Source organism: Telopea speciosissima, chromosome 1, assembly GCF_018873765.1.
Source record: "Telopea speciosissima isolate NSW1024214 ecotype Mountain lineage chromosome 1, Tspe_v1, whole genome shotgun sequence".
NCBI classification, from domain to species: Eukaryota; Viridiplantae; Streptophyta; class Magnoliopsida; order Proteales; family Proteaceae; genus Telopea; species Telopea speciosissima.
The window spans coordinates 33,114,890-33,136,953 of NC_057916.1; the positions used below are offsets into that span (position 1 = coordinate 33,114,890).

A 22,064-nucleotide genomic window follows, 5' to 3' on the forward strand; every position below is an offset into this window, starting at 1 on the left:
CAATGTTGTCATGAATTACTGCTCTCCCCTGGGGACCATACTAGACCGTGGAATACATCTGACTAAACTCACTCTGAGAGACGGCGATCTCTTGTCTTGTCTAAATACAAATAATGTAGTCCTTGTAGACAAGGGGTCTAGTAGGAGCCATGTAAAACAGGATCTGCTAAGCTACTGGTTTGGAGGGGCTGATTTGGTGAAATTTGTCAAGATTAGGGTTAGGATTGGGGAATTGGGGTTGATTCTTATGTAGTAAAGCAGGGCAGGTGTAGGGGAGGCTAATAAACCAGATTTGGAAAGATTTGAATAAGAAACTAAAAATCAGAAAATTAGGGTTTCGGATTTTAGGTTTTGGGGAAGAAGAAGATGAAGGTTTTAGGGCTTTTAATGGAAGGTTTGATCCAAGGTTTGGATCGAGTTTCCCAAAGGCTGAGAACAGCACGGCCAAGGTTGGGTGATGTTTGGGTGGTTGGAAATGGCTTAGTGGAAATCTAGGGTTTTGGGGTTTTGTTTAGGTTGGGGGAGTTTAGGATTTGATGGAGGGATGGGGCTGGGGCTGGGGTTACCATCGAGTGCAAGGGAGATGATGAGAGGGCTGTGGTTGAAATATTAGAGGGATTTGATGGTGGAAATGGTTCAGCTGGGAGTTTAGAATTTCGGCAGCTTGAGGGAGATGGTAGTTTTAGGGTTTGGCAAGAGGGAAGCGGCCGAGAGTTGGATCGAGTGTAGGGAATGATGTGAAGGGGCTGTGGTTGAAAGATGAAAGGATTCTGATGGTGGAATGGGTCTAAACAGATTTAGGTTCAGGCTGGAAGGTTTAAAAGAAGAACTTAATTGCAGAAAACTAGAAAGAACACTTACTAGATATGAAGAACCTCCAAGACAGCAGCTTGAAGATGATCTTGAGCAAGACCTCCCGATCTGAACAGATGCAAAGAGTCAATTGGAGACTCGAAGTCCACCGATTCCTTCACTTTGAGATCCACAAGGCCTCCTTGAAGTTACTATCAAGGAACACTCACAAAGGGAGCTAACAGCAGCAAGGCTGAAACAGATTTTTAACAATAACAACAGTGGGAGCCTCCCACGATTCTCTTAGCTATTAATAAGATGGCCAAAGGCCCAATCCCTAATACAAGCTAAAATGATCCTCTTAAGGACCGATAGAAATACAAGATCCTCTAAGGATCAATAGAAATAGAAAATACTCTAAGGACCAATAGGAATGATTCACTTAAATTGAACCAAGGTTGAACCTGGTTCAATTTAAGTTTCACAGAATAGAATATGGTTCATTTAGGTTTACAATAAAAACAGGAAATAAAATAAGACTAAGGCTCCTCGATACAATTAGCCCTAAGCTTAGGGCTGTCCTTTATTCTTAAGGATGCTTGGACCTGCATCAACAAATGTAACAATAATAGGTTGAAAACTAGTGTACTTCTGCATAGAGACCAATAAAACATGCACTGAATTACTTGCTCTCCTATGTAGACAAAAGTATAAGTTTCTACAAAAAAACTACCAGATTTGACACTTCACAAAAGCTCATGATCATTATATAAGATCCAATTTAAAACATTTCAAAGATCTTAAGTGTTCTATACCAGGGAGAATTATCCAAGGAAAGTTGGCCTAAGTAAGATTCCTGAAAGCTTACTAGAGGCTTAATTTGATGAATGCTATTAATACTATACCCACAGAGAATTTGGACATCAAAGAAACAGGTCAATCAAATAACTGGGCATTATCTGATCAATTAGGTGAGGGCAAGAATCCATGTAGCCGACCCCATTTAGTTGGGATAAGGCTGAGTTGTTGTAATCTGATCCATTAGGTATTTAATATTTAGGCACAGGTGGAGACCCGAGGGAAGGTTTTGTGAAGATATTGTTAAAGTTTTCTATTATGTGTACCGCAGGGGGGTAATTCTGTTCTATTTTTTTCACATAAGTTATGTTCTTTATTGTAATTGTTATTATGCTCTACATTATAAATAAACTAATAAAGTGGTTGCTCACGGTTTGGAGAGATAGTCCAACCGTGAGACTTTTCTCGCTGGGGGTTTCTCCTCTTCTTCTCTCTTCACTCCTCTACATTCGTAGGTACTGGTTTCAGTTCCTGGATTTATTACATGGTATCAGAGCTGTAACCAGTATTTTTTCTCTCCTTGTCGTCGGTTTTGAGAGACCCTCTATGGTTTTCTGTTTTGTGGTGTGCAGCCACCTATGCTCTGCCTATTCTTTGTGAAACTCTAGTTGAGAGAAGATGAAGAAATGGGGTTGCGTATACTGATGAAAGTTGATGCCGACCCCATTTAGTTGGGATAAGGCTGAGTTGTGTATACTGATGAAGGTTGATACTTGCATTTGAAGAGTATCTCTGAAGAATATTGTCACACCCCGGCCCGGTTAATAAGGGCATGGTGTGACTGGATGCCATCTGACACCCAATCAACCTCCAGGATCACAAGTACAGTACTCCCATTCACAGTTTATCATAACACAGTAAATCAAACGCAGCGGAAGAGAATAAATAGTAATGATAATAACAATAAATAAGGGGATCTGAGTGATAACTTGATATTCATATAGATTGAAACTTGTATTACAACTATACAGTTCTTACAAAAGTAATACAAGTCAGAATTGTAAGCAGCTACTATAAGCTTCACTATACAAAAATAATGTATAAACACAAAAGAGAATAGCCTGCTCCATCAGGCCAGATCACAGGAACGCGCACGCATTGCATACGCAAGACACATCATGTACTTCAAACTCTTGCACCACACAACCCTCATCGGTGTGGAAGTCCGAAGCAGCATCAGGTCCAACACCTGGTTTCTCAGAACCAGTCATACCATCTGAAAAAGAGGGATCTAAAGGGGTAAGCTCCATTGAGCCCAGCACGGGAAAACATGCAAGCAGATGCAAATAGTCCATGATGCATGTCCTAAACTAAGCATGCAACTAGCAACAGATCTAGGTATCATGAGGTTTAAGTGCTATTGTAGTAGGTATGATATTCTCAATCCTGGAAATGCAAACCAAACATCGGTCACCCGAGAATACCACTCTACTACGGTGAAGACCCGCCAGTTCCAAAATATACACATCAGACCCCGGCGGACCCTCAATGCTAACCCTACTGTTTGTTCCCATTCTGGTAGTACTCTTCAGACCTGGGACAGTGAATGGCATTCCGGAATTACCCTTCAGACCTACTACGGGTTATCCAACACCTCACCCCTATTGGCAAGGGTCGTAGCATTGGGTTTATGACAGCCTAACCATATGCATTTCTAGCATGGATGACATATGAAGCAGTAGATAGTATAGTAAGCAGTTCTAGCATCATTTGTCAAACACATCAATATAGATCACAGTAAAAATTATGTGAATGCCGTATGTAATGATAACCTATAATCATGCATTCTTCTAATGCAAAAGAAAGCTACAAACTACATGTCTACTATTTCTATATTGATGCATGTCAATGGCAGCCAGCATAAACAGCAAATTAAGTAAAGAACCACTCTCAAAATAAGTCCAAAAATCCCTTACTTGGAGTTGGATGACTGTACAAGTCCGAAGATGATACAACTCCACAAAAACTTCACCCAACAGGAAATTATAGTCCTAAGTCCTAATAGGTAGCAAACAACATAAATTAGACACTACATAGACCTAGGAATAAGCCCAAACCATCTAGGATCCAAGCTGGGACAGCAGGAGTCAACCGGATTCAGAACTGCCCTGAATCCCGTCGGTCGTACGGGTCACAGGCCTGAATCCGGTGGGTGAAACAGTGTCTGATTTTTTAGGTTTAACACATGGATCTTGCCATGCATGGAACCCAATCCTCCAAATTAACCTAGGGGAGCCTAAGGGTATTGCCATAGGGTCATTTTGACCCAATTGCATGTATGATCAAGCCAAAGGTTCCAATCATAGAAGATAGTAAAAGGATCCTTGGAACCCTTATGAACATGGCAGATCATGAAAGAGGGCAAATGGGCACAAGGGGTTGGAGGTGACCCCCAATTGTGTGGGATTAACCCAATTGAGTTAGGATTTAGGGCCTTTATAGGTCAATCTATCTAATTACAAGAAGTTTGGGTTGATTGAGCCACAAGCTCAAATGGAAATCAAAAAAGAAGGGAGGAATAGGAAATTCCAGAATTTGTATGGGCCACCTACCTTGAGGTTGATGTGTAGAAGGTAGTAGCACACCACCAATGATCCCCTCCCAAGCTCCCCAACTTCAATTGCCAAGAGATTTCCAAGCCTTAGATTCTTCCTCCCTTCCTCCTCTTTCTCTTCTTCTTTTCCTTAGAGCAAAACCGAATTTTGCTTGAGTTGGAAATGATTATCTAAAACTAAGGATAGCTTATATATGAGGGGATAACTAAAGGCTGTTTGGTTAGGCCTTAAGAAAATCAGTTTTTAGAAATAGTTTTTGTAAACTAATTAAACCAGAATTTACAGCCTAAAGTCCTATCTTTAAATTACGGATTAGATATATTATGACGTAATTGAGACCCCGGGCATGTTGGCACACAGGAAGCCCTGGACCACAGAGGATGTGGGTCCCACAGGAGAAAATTTACGTTTCAGCCCCTATTAAACTATTAAAACGTCAGTCCTATATGTAAAAATAACTTCTTACCTAAAACCCAGCCTATGAGATTGAGAGGTTCTGCATATGCCCAATCTAGCACGTTTGACATATGAAGCTTATGTGCTGGGACTCGGCAGGTTCTCCTGATTCAGTGATGGCTAACTTTGTTGGCTCCCGGAATCCTCCATAGGCTAGTCAACGGATTGATCCGAATCCACAACCGATGCAGCCCACAACATAGAGGCAAGCATGGACACTGAGCCAGAACCTGAAATCATACATGTTCAAAAGGTTCAAATTAGAGGTGGGTCTCACAAATATCATCTATTGTTGCGCATGGGATTTCTGCCTTGTTCCTGCGCAGATTTTTTTTTTCTCTCCTATTTGTGCATAGTTGCTGTTGCTAGTGAATGTTGCTTCTATCTTCTGTTATATCCTACTAATGATATTGTGATCATCGTGTGGAAGGTTGATTGACTGTTCTTGGCCACCAGGTCTGTCTTTTCTACAGTTTTTGGCTACATGCTATTTGGGTGACTGTGCCATCTATTGAGATCCAACCATCGGATTAAGATCAAATTTTGCTGACCTGTTTCTCTTCTTTTATCTATTAATCTCCCAGAAGATCAGTGATCCTTATCTCCCTGCGGTTTGGTCCTCTTATGGTTTTCCATTTCTAATTCTTGGATCTAGTTGGTTTTTGATGCTGCTGCAATTTTATTTTTGCAGTTTGGTTTGTTATTGCTGTTATTCCTTTTTTTTGCCTCGGTTCATCTCTCGAAGCTTTATCTTGATGTCTTATTGTCCCTATATTATTCTTAGTTGAGATTTATTGGTGCTTCTTCCCTGCGGCTGTATTTATTTTGGAGTTTTTGGCCTACAGTTGTGAATTGTGATTCTGGTGGTATTTACTATTATTTATTTTCTGGTATGAATGTGTGATGAATGACTCTAAGCTTCCTGTGGGCCATGTCAATGTCCACATTACTTCTATTAAACTTGTAACAATAGCAGAACCTGAATCAGTACCTGGTCATAAAAAGAAAAGAAGAGAAGAGAGGAGAAGAGAGAAGTTGAAGAGAAGATGAGAAAAGGGAAGAGAACACAGCCCACAATTTGAGTAATGGGCAGAATGCTCAAACTGAGGGTGGGAGGTTGTATTTATGTTTATATTGAATAAAAGAAACATGCTGCCTCCTAATGAACCTGTCTAGGTGTCTCCATAAACTGGCTAATCACACCAATTGCAAAAGATATAGCAGGTCGGGTAATAGTAAAACATATAAGTTTGTTGACTAACCTCCGATACTGATGTTTGTCTGCAAATTCCTTGTCATCAGTTGCTCCAAGTTTAACAGTGAGGGTCCATTGGGGTATCTATAGGCTCACAACCAAACATTCCTATCTCATTCATAAGGTCAAGAACATACTCCCGCTGAGACAAACTAAGCCCTTGTTTACTTTGAATAACCTCAATACCAAGGAAATATTTGAGTGTGACCAAATCTTTCATATGGAAGTGCTTCTTTAAGTAAGACTTAACCTGTTTAATTCCAGACGAGTCATTACGAGAATCAATAATATCATCAACATAAAGGGCCAGCAAAATAACTTTAGAGCCTCGATGTTGTACTAATACAAAGTGGTCAAAGTAATTTTGAGAAAAGCCACATTCAACAACTCTACTGAATTTATCAAACCATGCTTTCAGGGATTGTTTCAACCCATAAATAGCTAAAGAGAAACAATACAGTAAATATGTTCAACTTACAAACTTTCTTAGCATTCTCCCCTAAGCAACATACGCAGGAAGTTGCTCCATATAAACCTCTTCATTTAATTCACCATACAGAAAAGCATTTTTGATGATTGATTTTAAAAGATGCCAATCAAGGTTAATAGCTAAAGAGGTCAAAGCTCTCCTAGAATTGAAGCGAACAACATTAGAGAAAGTTTCAAAATAATGAACTCCATAGGTCTGAGTATGGCCCTTACCAATTAATTGAGCTTTCAATCGCTAACAACAAGAACAAACTCAGCCTTATCCCAACTGAATGGGGTTGGCTACATGGATCCTTGCAAAACAAAGAAGGGAAAACTGACTGAAAGTAAGTCGAATGAAGAAATGAAGACAAAAGAGATTAGAAGTGCAAAATGAGAAAAAAAAGTAAGAGGAAAGAGGCACCGCTAGGAAGTCAAGAAAATCTCAGCTAGATGAGGTCGGCAACATGGATCCTTGCCCTCTAATAGGCTCTATCTAAGGTCATACTTGGGACAAGACCCAGACTACTCATATCATTCCTCACAACCTCTCTTATGGTCATTTTAGGCATGCTCCTAGCTTTTTAACTCCTTCAATTGGGATCAGATCACTCCTTCGTATTGGGGCGTCCTTAGGCCACCGTTGAACATGGCTATATCACCTCAAACGACATTCTTGGAGCTTGCCATTGATCCAGGCAACTCCCAAATCAGCTCTTATTAGGTCATTCCTTATTTTATCCTTCCTAGTTTTTTTGCACATCCATCTTAACATTCTCATCTTTGCCACATAGCTTCTCTATATGACACTTCTTAACTACCCAACATTCCGTCCCTTACATTATAGCCGGTTGAACAACAGTCGTATAGAACTTTCCTTTAAGCTTTAAAGGAATACGTCGGTCACACAGTACTCGGGTCGTGCTTCTCCACTTCATCCATCCCACTTTAATTCTCTGTAAAACATCATCATCTATGTCACCTTCCTTATTTATGATTGACCCCAGATATCTAAAATAGTCACTTTGCGGTATCTCCCTCTCCTCAATTTTATCATTTCATTATCCATCATAGTGTGGCTAAAGGTACACCTCATATATTCCGTTTTTGATCTACTAATCTTAAACCTCTTGTTTCCATGATTGATCTTCACATCTCTAACTTAGTGTTAATCCTTGCTTTTGTCTCATCCACCAGATATCATTGGTGAAGAGCATACACTACAGGACCTCGTCTTGAATGCTCTTGGTTAATTCATCCATGATAAGCACAAACAGATAAGGGCTTAGGGCTAATCCTTGATGTAACCCAATCGTAATTGGGAATTCCTTGCCGTGGCCTCCCACAAATCTCATACTAGTCACCACGCCCTCATACATATCTTTAATAACATCTATATATAGACTCGACACCTCTCTCTTTACAAGAACATGTTGGATTGAGTCTCTAGGGACTCTGCCATAGGCTTATTCCAGGTCAATAAAGAACAAATGGAGATCCTTCTTGCTAGCTTTACATCTTTCCATGAGCCTCCTTTGTTGGTAAACAACTTTTGTCGTGGATCTACCTAGCATAAACTAAATTGGTTCTTTGAGATATGAGAGTCTCTCTTCTCAGACAAGCTTCAATAACCTTCTCCCAAAGTTTCATAGTATGACTCATTAGTTTATGCTTCTATAGTTATTGTAGCTCTGAATGTTGCCTTTATTTTTATAGATTGGTACTATAATGCTTCTCCTCCATTCATCTGGCATTTTCCTTGTGTTCATAATCTTGTTAAATAACTTGGTTAACCAATAAACTCCACATACTCCTAGGGCCTTCTACACTTCTGTTGGAATCCTATCTGGGCCTACTGTCTTGCCTATTTTCATTTTTCTTAAGGTCTCTTTAACTTCCGCCACGCCAATCTTTCGTACATATATATATGCAATCATCTGGGTCATTTTGATTTGAACTATCTCCATTTAATAGTTCACAAATATGCTCACCCCATCTCCTCACAATGTCCTCATCCCTTACCAACATTCTTCCATACTCACCTTTGATACATCTCACATGGTCAAAATCTCTACTCTTCCTTTCTCTCATTTTAGCTATCTTATAGATAGCTTTTCCCCTTCCTTTGTGTTTAGATTAAAATAGAGGTCTTCATATTTTTTCGCCCTAGCCATCGACACAATCTTCTTAGTCTTGTTTCTGACCTCACTATACCTCTTTTTATCTTCTGTTTCTTTAATCCATTGCCATGTATTAAAACACTCTTTCTTGGTCATGATAGTTGCTTGGACCTCATCATCCCACCATCAAGTCTCCCCAGGGCCCTGACGACTACCCTTCGCTACCCCTAAAACTATTAAGTATATAGTTCGGTTGAGCTTTCAATTACTCCAAGACTGAAATCGGCCCAGGCCTTTGCTAGGTCATCTCTAAAGATAACCCTGTATATAATCCGTCATTGCAGCTCAAGTGGAAAGCGATCCGTAGCAGTCGACAGATCAATTGATACAATCTTACATAATCACATAATAACATAAATATAATTTTACATTTTATTTTAATTAATTATTAAATAAATTGAAATTTTAAACTTTTTTATTAATATTAATTTTCTTAATAATATTAATATTAAGAAATTATATTAATAGAAAAGTTTTCCTAATAATATTAATATTAATAAAATTAATATAACCAATAAATATATTAATATAATAATCATCGATTTTATACTATAATCGTTTATTTTAAATTTCTATTTTTTTTATTTCATTTCGATTTTATATTTATTGAATTAAATAATTAGAGTTATATTCTAAATATACTATTTAGATCTATTTCTATATTTTATCTATTTATTTATTATACTATAATACATATATAATAAATAAATAGATAGAGATAGATATAGAAGTATTCTAACAAATTTCTAACAAATCCTATCCTATTTCGGTCCGATCCAAAAAAAATGAATTAGAATTCAGAAATAGGATTTTCGAGATAAGGAATAAACCATGGAAAAATCCAAGCGACCTTTTCTTAAATCTAAGTGATCTTTTCGTAGGCGTTTGCCCCCAATTGGATCGGGGGATCGAATTGATTATAGAAACATGAGTTTAATTAGTCGATTTATTAGTGAACAAGGAAAAATGAATATAATTGTCGGACTGAGGACAGCCTTTGCAATGTCAGGGTAATGATACAGCAACCTGCTAGTTCTTTTTATGAAGCACAAACAGGAGAAAATTTGTCTTGGAAGCGGAAGAGCTACATAAACTCTGTGAAACCCTCACAAGGGTTTATGTACAAACAACGGGAAAGCCCTTATGGTTCTTGGCCAACCAAACGATATACTTAATGGTATATACCCAATGATTCCACACAAGATCCTTACCTAGAGGTAGATTTACCAAAGTCCTAGTCTTGCGAGAAAGCAAGTCATCCATTTCCACATCCATGGCTGCCTTCCACCCAAGCTGAGACAAGGCATCTTGGTATTTGGAAGGAACAAAGTGGGAGGTCAATGAGAGGGCAATTGTGTGAAGAAAAATAGGAAGATGGGAAATATAACATAATTAGCAATTGATAGGCAACCAAAGAGTTTTGAGTACAAGAACGAGTACCTTTCCAAAGAGCGATAAGCAAGTCATCAGTAAAATAAGAACCTCTAGGCTCTAAGCAAAGACTAGGATTTAGAGAGGTGAGGGATGATAGCAACTATCGACAACTGCTTGGGATGGCGCTTGTACACTTGTATTGGTACCCTTGTGGATACCCCTGTGGATTTGGGGTTGCTAATCTTCAAGAGGAATGACTTGAGGAATAGGTGAGAGAGTTGGAGAGACCTGATCTAAGTCAGAAGCAACAATGCCAAAGTAGGGAGTATTCTCAAAAAATGTAATATCAGCACTAACAAACTGTTGATGGGTAACTGGATCATAACAATGGTAGCCTTTTTGGGGGCAAGAGTACCCAAGAAAGACACACTTTATAACACATGAAGACAGTTTATCAACGCTAGCACGAAGATTATGAACAAAACATTTGCGTCCAAAAATACGTGGTGGTAGACCAAATAAAGGGTTGTTAGGGAAAATAATACAGATCAGCCACAATTGCTCTTATCATTAGAAACTCAGCCTGGGATCCTTCACCTATGCTCTCCCCTCACTTGGACCACATCTGGGCTGCCGTCTCTCATATTATCAGACCTCCCTCTGGAAGAGGGGACAATACCATTTGGTCAGTCTCTCAATGTGGGAAATTCAGTCTGAAATCAGCTTGTCTCCCTACCCAGGCTTTCCTCATCAGCAGGCATATTCCAGCTTCCCCTTGTTGCATTTTGTGTTGGTCCGGCATTGAGGATATTGATCACCTGTTCTTTAAATGCCCTTTCTCATTGAAGATTTGGTCCTGGATCCTTGCCCTTTGCTGGCCCGTTAACCGGATAATTCTCCCTTTCCATAGGGAATGGATTTGGATGGATATGACTTTTGGAGGCTCTTCCTTTTGTGACCGTGAGGGTAAACTAGCGTTTGGTGCTGCTATTCATCAAATTTGGCTCGAGAGAAATATCAGAAGATGGACTACTAAATCTAGATCCTTTAATCAGATTTGGGATTCCACCTTCTTTGACATCAAAAGCAAGTCATCGGCAATCCCTTTGCGCCATTCGGGCTCCCCCCTGCGATAGTCACATTGTCTCTTCTTGGAATTTTGCCCCTTAGGGTTGTTTCTTCTTTTTTCTCTTTGGAGCCCTGCCCTGTGGGGTTGTAATTATGGTTTTCTTTTGTTCCACTTGAGCTCTCTTTGTTTCCCCTTCGGGGGATTTCTTTTCCTCGTTTAATGACTTTTTAATTTATCCAAAAAAAATAAAATAAAATAGAAAAGAGATTTATTATGAAGAATAGAAGAAGGCATCCGATTATCAAATAATAAGCGGTCAAGACAACATCTCCCCAATAAAGTTTGGGGACACTTATATGAAATATTAAAGATCTAGCAATTTCTAACTAGTGTCAGTTTTTCCTTTCTGCCACATCATTTTGTTGGGATGTATAAGAGCCAGCTAGTTTGATGAATAATACCATTATCAGAACAAAAAGAAGAAATTTCACGTTGAGTAATCTCAAGAACATTGGAAATATGCAAATTTTCAAACAAACACCAAACTAATTTCATTATAAAATCATTTATAAACAGAGACAAACTCTGAGCTTTAACTTTTCATTTTACTATTATTCCATACCCTTTTACTTCTAGTCTTAGAAAGCTTTAAAATACCTGTCTGTCTTTTTCTAAGCAGAAATGATATGGTGACTTTTCAGATTCTTATGGCTGTTTGATGTCGTACTTGCTTTGCTATTCCATTGAATAGTCTTAACTCTTCTTGGATATGTCAGGGTTTCTAATTTGAATGATAAATCATAAATTGAAATTGTGTATTTCCATTTTTAGGGCTTTACAAAGGAGATTGATTTGGAGAAAGAAAGATGGCAAGGGTATGGATTACCTGCTATATTGACAGACTTCATGCTTTATCCTTTTTTTTTTTTTTTTAAATTTTAATTTGTTGAAAAGTTTTAGAAGTTATTTTCTGCATTTTATTCTACTGCTTTATGACATCAGCTTCGATTCATTATAAAAAGAGAAAGTGCTTCCTCAATCCCTCGGTGACTGTCCTCTTTGGAGATTTTCTGTGTCCTACAATTTGTACATTCTAAAATTTAAATTGAGTTTTTTCTGACATTTCTATCAGCTTTGTTTTTATTGAGTTTTGACGGTCTTATATTTTAATTATTATTTGATACTGTTCTGAATGTTTTGGTTATGTTTTAAGGTAAATTGATATTTCACTTGGGAAGTTTCCCCTTTCTTCCTCCTAATGGGTGTTCTTCTTCTTGTTGTTGTCATGGTTCGAGAACTCGGTTTCTGTACTAGTTTTGCCCAGCCAAAAAACCGAGTTGGTGCATTTTTTAAAAAAAACTTGGTAGCTGGTTTCATTGGGTTTTTGACCAAGTTTGGTAATGAAACTTGGTATATAGCCTATTTTGGGCCATTTAAATACAATGGCACTATCAAATTGTCCAAAATCAAAGTCCAAGTAGGAGTTTGACTTCGGACCCTAGTTTGGTAGGCTACGATGTACTATTAGGCCCTATTCTACACATAATTTAGTAATAGAAAACAATCAAAGTATACAATTAATATAAAACAACTTTTTTTTTTGGTGAATAAATCTATTACCAAACCCCAGGAGGGGGCAGGGGGAGAAAAAGGGGAGAGGGAATAAGCATTAGAAATGTACAAGTGTAAAATATATCAATCATCCCAAGCCATATTGCCGAATCAAGTATTTCTCTGAATGTGCCACAAAGGATTCCCATGTCATAGTACTGCTGAAGAATCACACATAGTCTTCCACACAAGTCATGTATGTGTTGTCATCAACTAACTGAAGGTGTCCTATCCTAGGGTATGGAAGAGGCGGTTGCGATCCACTGTTACTGCCACCAGGCTGTTGAACTATCATTGACATGTATGGCTGGGTTGGGACTATTAATATGTCGTCCACAAAACCTGACCCAGTGTTCCGACTGTCGAACTCATATGCAGACTGTACTGACTGCGACTGCCCAAACTGACCATAGTCACTGTATTCGGAACCAGTGCTCTCATGGCCATACTCATGGTCATACTGAGGTTGTGATGCACGCCACGACTGACGCTCACTAGGACTGGGTGAGCGAGTGGCTTGTTGCCCTCGCCATTACGTTTTAGGACTGGGTCCCCTGTTTTAGTTTTAGCTTTCTTTGCCTTTAGTCTGTCTTTAGGCTTGTTTGCCTGCTTTTTAATCCTCAATAAATTTTCTATTAAAAAAAATAAAATTATGCTGTTGTTAATTGCAGCTAGATTTGAGTTGAGTCTCTGTCACTATTACTATAGTTATTATGCTAGTGCTGTCTTCTTTTATGTTTTGATAGGATCTTCTTGGCCACAAAGCCATATGCTTACAAGATTTTGGTTTAGTTTTCTATAGAGGATTTACAAGAATTGCATTTTTTCCAGGTATATTAAAGATTATGATGGAGGAATTCTTATGGAATGCAAAATTGATCCAAAGCTTCCATACACTGATTTATCAACTATGATTCGCCGACAAAGGCAGGTAAAATTGGAACTTCCCCATCGATATAGTGGTCTTGATGTTTAATTATTTCAGTTCAAAAGATGTTCTTTTGTTATGATTAAACTGAAATTCATGCAGCGTAGTGCCCCTTACTTTATAGTCTGAATCTTCCTATACTTGGCCTGTGTACAATTATTACATGCTTTACAGTTAGAAGCCTATTGAGATTCTTGTGTTTAGTACTACCACAGAGGGTAGTTTGGGTATATTGGCTTTTATGTATTGGCTTATAGACCAGGGGTATACTTGTAATTGTTTCCTTTCTTTATTATGAATACATCTTATTGCTCAAGGTTAGAGTATTCTGCCCAACCGTGAGCCAGTTTTCTCCCTATGGCTCTATTCTTATTCCTTTTTTTTGTTTTTTTGGTTTGGGATGGGTGTCTTAATATGTGGTACTGTTTTATCTGCTTCTGATATTGTTTCAAGGCCCATCAAAGTTCTAAATATCTTTGAGACAAGCTGGACCATCAGAGTCTTAAGAATTTTGAAACACCCGGTATTTCCCTTCTTAACAGATGAACCAACACGCCATTGCTGAACTTCAGGTTTCATAACATCTTCCCTCTTTTACTGAGGCCAAAACTGTTCTGAGACGAGTTCAGATTAGGAAAATCTTGCAGGCTTACCCACCATTGATAAAATATTCAAAGAACAGATCCATATATGGCCCAAGTAACAACCAGGTGAAAATTATGTGTGTGAACTTACCCATAGCATGTGTGTGTGTGTGCGTGCACATATGAGTGTGTGTTTGAATACTGATTCTATAGCTATCTCACAAAGGCTGCATCCATTTGGTATTTGTGATCCATTGGACCTCCAATGATTCTTCAAAGGCAGAACATTACCTTTCTGTGTACCTTCATCCTCCAAGTCTTCTTAACCAACAAGGTTTATCCAGGTTGTCATGGCCTTAGTCTCGCTATGCCAACTGTGCTGGCACTTAGCACTCTTAGTGGCACTAAGTCTGCCTTACTTCATTCTTGAGGGACTTGGAAAGAGAACACAAGAGAGAGTTTGAAAGAACGGAAACTGTATTGCTCTGAGAATGCTTGGAAAGCTTGCTTACTTGGTGCCTTGGCCAGGTGAGGCCATCTCTATTTATAGGCAACCAAGGTCCCAAAGAATGCCTAGGATATGTACAAGTGTCCTGTCCTCCATCCAATGGTGGAGAACATTCTAGCTAAGGGGACTAGATCACCTCCTTCGTGGAGGATTCCAGAAACCTAGAGAACTCTAGAACCCTCCCTCTTCTCTAGCTATATACAAGCTTCTCTAGAACCTTCTTGGCTTCTAGAGGTGGTCCGTGGGCCTTGGTGGTGGGCTGTAACAAGGTGCTTCACATCTGAATAAGGATTTCTGTAATTTTTGACAGGAAAAACAATACAATCTCTTTAAAAAAAAATAAAAAAATCCCATTCCAGGCTGCAGACCAGCTTCTGCAATCCAATTTGGAGGCATCAATTACAGTTTCTCAAATCCAATTTGGAAGTATTAATTATGGAGTCATAGAGTTCTTGACATTGGTTAAATAGTTTCACCCACCCAAGATTCTTTGTCAATGGCAATATGAGTAGGATCAGGAAATCCCATCTGAAAACTCAAGTCACCTGCCGAAGGGGCCCAGAAAACTTCAGTTACATACCTCTTCTAACATGAATCTCGACACACTGTTGAAAACTTCTAATTGTGTTATACCCAATGTGTCATTGGGGGGTGGGTTGGGGTGGGGGGGGGGGGGGAGGGGGAATCAGTGATGCCTAAAATCGATCCTCACAAGTTGCTTCACGTGCACACTCGTCAATCAGTACCTGAAAGCAAATAACCAACACACAAATAAATACGTGGTTTGGTAATGTGCCTACATCCACAGTGCAAATGCCCGTTTGAGGTACGACTCAAATCCGGCCTCAGTATAAAGCACAATACTATAGTTCGACAGCACCCACAGTCAGGAGCAACAACAACAAACTCAGCCTTATCCCAACTTAATGGGGTCGGCTACATGGATCCAATCAAACAAAAAATGTAAAACCTGAAAAGTGAAAGTGAGGAATGGGAAATAAGATGAGAAATGGAAAAAAAAATTGGAAAATAAAAAAGATGTGAAAGAGGAAAGAGGCACAATCCAGCAAGTCAGGAGAATCTCAGCTAAATAGGGTCTGCTACATGGATCCATGCCCTCCAATATGCTCTATCCGAGGTCATACACCAACCCCCAATTTGTATTGCACCCGTAGTCAGGAGCACCAACATCCAATTTGTATTGCACCCGCAACACAGGAGCACCCACCCCTAGATTTGTGTAGTACCCACTACACGGGAGCACCGACCCCTTTTCAAGATTCAACACAACACCCACTGTGTTTGGAGCTACAACCCCAAATACAATTGTCATGCACCCACGCAACTGTGTTTACAAGCAATCAAAGATTTACAATGAAAATCCCTAATACATGATGCCTACCCAAGTCCCAAAGTAAACATACATGTAAAACTGAAGACAAAAAAAAAAAAAAATGAACTCCCTGTAAATTCTGTGTCTTCAACCAATCAATCAACCACGAACAACTTACACCTTATCAGACGAGGTGTACCAACCTCAACTTCTGTAATAAATAAGCATAATAACAAACATTATATGGCAGCCCCTTTCTTCATGAACAAATCTGATTCTTAAAGAATATCAAACTCAGAACTTTAAAGAACCAACCTGATGTGCACAACAACTCTTCCTGGCAGCAACATATGATCCTCACTCCTCAGACTCGAGATATAATGGCAGCAACTGAATTCAGATATGTCAGGTACTTGGCTCCTTATAGCAGCAAATAGATTTTTAGTTCAGCATGACAACACCACTTGTGAAGTCAGGTAGTCAAGCTCTTTACATTCAACCAAGAGCCGCAACTATATGAAACTCCGACTGATAATGAATGTACCATTCTTCAGATCAACATAGAGGCAACCATAGTTGTCAAGGAGGCAAGGCCAACCCAAGGCGGTGGAGGGGTGCCCAAGCACTTAGGCGACAAGGCGCCCAAGTGTTATTTTCTATTTCCCTTCATTGCTAACATTATTTAGTATGTTACAACATATACCTTATATCATAAAAAGCCAACATTAAGCCACATCAAGATACATCAAATTATCGAAAATCAACATAGAATTAGAAGACAGCAGAACTGAAGAAGCAAGCTATTGGAAGTTTGAAACAATCAAAACATACATTTGGTTTATACTGTTCTTGGAATTGGTCACTGTCCTAGTATACCTGATCTCACATTTGTTTTATACTGTTCTTAGAAAATATGATCTTATCTATAAGTAATTAAACTGCTCTAGATTTAGAGAAATTATTTTGTTCAACTAAGAAGTTTGACTGGTCTAATGATTTTACTTTTACATGAGACTTTTTGTATTAGGTAGAGCACAAAACTGGCTTCCCAACAATTCCAAGATTGCTTAAATCTGATTTATATTGAAGGATTTATGTTCCGGTCAAACCTTATTTGGTGTGCACGAATGCTGTTAAAATCGCTCTGAATGAAAATATTTTTTTATTATAAAAAATGACTATTTTACCTCTCTTTTGGTTTGTACAAATGTTTTACCATATTACGATTTATAGAATTTTAGATTTGAGAAAAACCCTAGCATTAGAAAGTTGAAGAGTTGCATCCAGAATAGGAAACTAAGAATGTTAGGAAACTACGTAAGACAATAATACAAACCAAACACCAAACAGGAAACAAAACCTTACTCATGATAGGGACAGATCCCCTATTGTGAGAAGCCTACACTTTAACACCGCAGCTATATTAGTGGGTCCAATAGGGGTCCACGATTCCCTATAGGACCACACTTTAACATTTATCGAGTGCCTTTATTTTGGCATCATGTTGAATGTTTGACAAGAAGTCTCTTCCAAGTTTTCCTAAATAGTTAGCCACCAAACTTGAATGGAGAATAAAGAAAGAAAATAGGTTGGAAATTCGAAGAGAGCAGATTGTACATGGGTCAGCTTTCCACCTTTAGACAGGTATCCTTTCTTCTAAGAGGCTAGCTTCTTACTGTATCTGTTTGACAGGGTCCTTATGGTTGATGATTATAATAGTCCCTAATGGCAGCCCCAAATAGCAAAGGGGCAACTCATCTGTCTTATAACTCACAGCCAATTCTTCCAATTCCTGAAATTTTCTGGAACAAAAATTTCACTCTCTCAAATTAATTTTGAGAATTGAGGCCACCCAAAGAAATCTGTAGTCTTGGGTTTCTCATTTGGCGATGAGAAGCTTCACAAGTTAGCATGTCATCAATGCAGAAGTGATGCTAAAAGAATATTGGGGAATCACGAACATTGCCTTTCACGATACCCAGGGTTACAGACTTTGGTATGCAGGAAGTGATACTAAAAGAATAGTGGGGAATCACGAACATTGCCTTTCATGATACCCAGGGTTACAGACTTCGGTTGGATGCAAATCAAACCTTCCACCACAATATCGAAGAGGGTGAAGAGGGGTTCTCATGTCTAATACTTCTCTAACTTTTGAAATAGCCCTAAGAATGCCCATTAATTAGAATAAAAATAACAGTCTTATAGCATATAACATCGATGTCCTGCTTTTGAGCCCAAATTCCATCTTTTTCAAATTAAAAAGTCAAAAAAATTTGTAGCTCACATAGTCTAGGCTTTCTCCATGTCTATTTTATACCCCTTCAGATTTTTCTCTCTAATTTAGAAAACTTCACATTCATTTGCTACAACAATTGCATAAAAAATCCGGCTTTTGAGATTCTTTCACCCATATCCTACCTGCGTCTTCTAACCTAGAAATTTTCCACTCACTTATTACGACTGCATCATCAGCCAAATCAATTTGATTATCTCACCTGTGAACACCTTTGTGTCATCTAACCAAGAAGTTTGCCACCCTCTTTTAAATGCTACCAATAAACTTATTTGCCTGAGCCCTGAAGTCCTGTTCCTTAGCGACACTTTCCTTTAGGACTAAAAGATAAAGGTCAAGTTCATGCTGTAGTCCATAATAGTATTCCTGTATGTTACTTCGATACTTTCAATACATTCTCCATAACGACTTCCCAATACAGCCTAAAAAAAGTAGTGGTGACACATGTTCTGTTCTGGGGCCTTCTCATACTCCATAGACTAAATGCCATCTATTTCTGTTACAATTGGACTTTGAATGTCCTTTTTATATGTGCCACTGGCTGGGAGGTAGCATTGTAAGGGATTTTGGTAGAGGTGGCCTTGTTGATGGCTTTTCAGTTTCAAATTTGTATAGCCCTCTTGTACTTTTGAAATCAATATATTTTCTAACGTTGCCTATTCAAAGGGGCCAGGGACGGACAATGATATGTTATTGAAGAAGAGATATCCACAGTTTTGAAGCTCAGTCATCTTTGCTTCCATTCTTTCTATGCAATTTGAATTCTTCAGATCCTTAAGTCAAAATTTATGTTTGAGTCTATTTCTCTGATACTTATTTGATATAGTCTGAAAATTATCTTGTTATTTCGAGTGTAGGCAATTGATGAAAAGATAAGAGAGCTTTCTAATTGTCACATTGTGTACTCAGGAATTGACTCTCAAAAGGTATATTCAATTAACACCTGCTATGATCTATTACCAGCACATTCCCACATTTTTGTTTTGTGGGAAACCATTCATGGAGTTATTCTACATGCTAGATTCCTCTTGAATAAAATATAAAGATTGCTCGTAGCATCTTGTATAGCCATATTAATGCTGCAAGAAAGTTAAGCATCAGTAAGTCAATTTAAGATATTTAAGATGGAAACTTTTAGGTAAAGCTTGTTTTGTACTTATATATGTGTAATATTCTTAAAAGACCTATTGCAAACCTTACCAATAAATGACATTTCACGGCATATTTGGGTAGAAATAAAATATAAATAATGTAAGAGTTGAGAATCAGAGGATTGGGGTAATGATTAGACTTGTCAATCAATGACAGAGGTCAGCTTTATTTATAATGAAATTACAACCCAAACAAAATTGGAAGTATGGTGTCTATGACTCAGTGTCTATCTATAACGACTAGGCATAGTTATCTCAACACTCCCCCTCAAGTTGGTGCAAAGATATTATACATGCCCAACTTGGAAACAAGAGGATGAAACGCCTTACAATTTAAACCCTTTGTAAACACATCAGTAGTTGATTAGCAGAGTTGACAAAAGGAATACATATTAACCCTTACTCAAGCTTCTCTTTGATGAAGTGCCTATCAATCTCAATGTGCTTTGTTCTGTCACGCTGAATTGGATTGAGAGCATTACTAATGGCAGCCTTATTATCACAGTAAAGGCGCACAGGATCTTAGATCACACAAAGGCCCTTAAGCCACATGAGCTTACAAATCCCCTGTGCCATTGCACGATATTCAGCTTCAGCACTTGAACGGGACACAACAGACTGTTTCTTGCTTTCCCATGTAACAAGTTTGCCTCCAAGGAAAGAACAATACCGGGAGATGGATCTCCGATCATCAATAGACTCTGCCCAATTGACATCAGTGAAAGCTTCTAACTTTAAATGTCCATTATTGGAGGAAAGAAGACCTTTCCCAGGAGCAAACTTTATGTACCGTAATATACGGTATACAACTTCAAGATGTAATGTTCAGGGGTTATGGAGGAATCGGCTAACAATGCCCATAGCATAGGCAATATCAGGCCGTATATGGGACAAATAGATCAACAGGCCAACAAGTCTTTAGTACTTATCAACAGATTCACCAACTGCACTGCTGCGTTGATGGTTAGCCTCAATGGGAGAATATGCAGGCTTGCATCCAAGCATACCAGTCTCACTAAGAAGATCTAAGACATACTTTTGTTGGGAAATAAAAAAAGTACCTTTGCTGGACCTTGCAACCTTAGTCCATAGTTCAAAATCTAGCTGAAATTTCGGCCAGGCTGAGATGAGATTCTATATGTCGAAATGAAAAAGATGCAATATTTCGGAAACTTCGGTCATCTTGTTTCGGAAATTTCGGTCTAAAAAATGCACCGTCTTGTCAAAATTTTGGTTATTTCCGTTTGGTATTTCGGCATTTTACACCCCAAAATGGCTAAGCAAACCTCATAGATGTTTCGCCGAAATTTTGGTCTAGCTGAAATGGCCTTCCGAGACGAGATTTAATACTATGGTATATCCATGTAGACTTCTTCTTTGAGGTTCCCATTGCATTCTTAATATCTAACTGTTGAAGATTCCACCAAGGTTAGCGGCACATGATAACAAAGCCCTAACAAAATTCATCTTGGCAATAGGTGTAAAGGTTTCTTGGTCATCGATCCCATACGTTTGGGTGAAGCTCTTGGCAACTAAGCATGCCTTGTATCTCTTGATGGTTCCATCTGCCCTTTGCTTAATTGTAAATATCCATTTATTCCCTACTAATTTCTTCCCTCCAAGACATGTGACAAGTTCGCAAGTACCATTCTTATTTAATGCCTGCATTTCCTCTAGCATAACAGTTTTCCACTTCGGATCTGTGATGGCCTCTTTCCAATCCTGTGGAATAGACACAGAAGACTATGAAGAAACGAACACACGATAGGAAGGAGATAAAGATTCATAAGAAGCAAAATGGGAAATAGAATGTTGAGTACATGAACAAATTCCCTTTCGAATAGCAATAGGACGGTTCTCATCCAATGAAGCAATAGGAACATTATCAGGTATATGAGAGATATTACTTGATGGTGGAGGTAACGAATCTGGTGGAGGAGGCACCACAGAGGGATATGGTTGGTCAGCAATGGTATCGTATTTCTTGGATCTAGTTCGAGTGTAAGTGATACATCCTGTATAGGCTGAACCGGAGTCTCCCCCTAACCATAGTCATGGTCAATGTGCTCTCCTTGAATTGGAACCATATCAATAACCAAAGGAAGCTCTTCCTCAAGACTCTCCCCCTGAAGAGGTGACGTAAAATATGGTTCGGACTCATGAAATGTGAGATCTATGGTGACATAAAGATGGCGGGTAGGAGGGTGATTACATTTGTAACCCTTTTGAGAGGCCGAGTAACCGAGGAAAACACAATGAAGAGCCCGAGGATCCAACTTGGATCGAGAGGGAGAAGAATTATGGGCAAAGCAAACACAACCAAATACCTTAGGAGTTGGGGGAGAAGCAAGAGTGAGATCTGGGAGAAAAGAAATTGGTGCCTTAAAGTTAAGGACACTAGATGGGTACCCGGTTAATAAGTTAGGCAGCAGTAAGGACAACATCTCCCCAAATGGTTTTTGGGACACTGTTGGTGAACATCAGGGCACACATTACGTCAAGAAGATGACGATTTTGTATGGACTAACTCTTAGAAATTAGGTGCATGTTAGCAGGAATCTGCTCTAGAGGTGCATGTTAGCAAGAGATTTGCGATCTTTGTTTTTCCTAGGGTTTCGTGGCCGTGCCTCCTCCCCAACGGGAGGA

The 22,064-nt window shown here is 38.8% G+C and overlaps 1 protein-coding gene across 1 annotated transcript in view; it reads left to right on the forward strand.

Annotated features, from left to right (window-relative positions):
- Positions 1-22,064, forward strand: part of LOC122642101 (histone acetyltransferase GCN5) — a 99,570-nt gene that overhangs the window by 55,902 nt on the left and 21,604 nt on the right. The window contains exons 6-8 of the mRNA XM_043835518.1: positions 11,839-11,882; positions 13,450-13,549; positions 19,125-19,193. Of these exons, the coding sequence (XP_043691453.1) occupies positions 11,839-11,882; positions 13,450-13,549; positions 19,125-19,193 (213 nt within the window). The remainder of the gene's footprint in view (positions 1-11,838; positions 11,883-13,449; positions 13,550-19,124; positions 19,194-22,064) is intronic.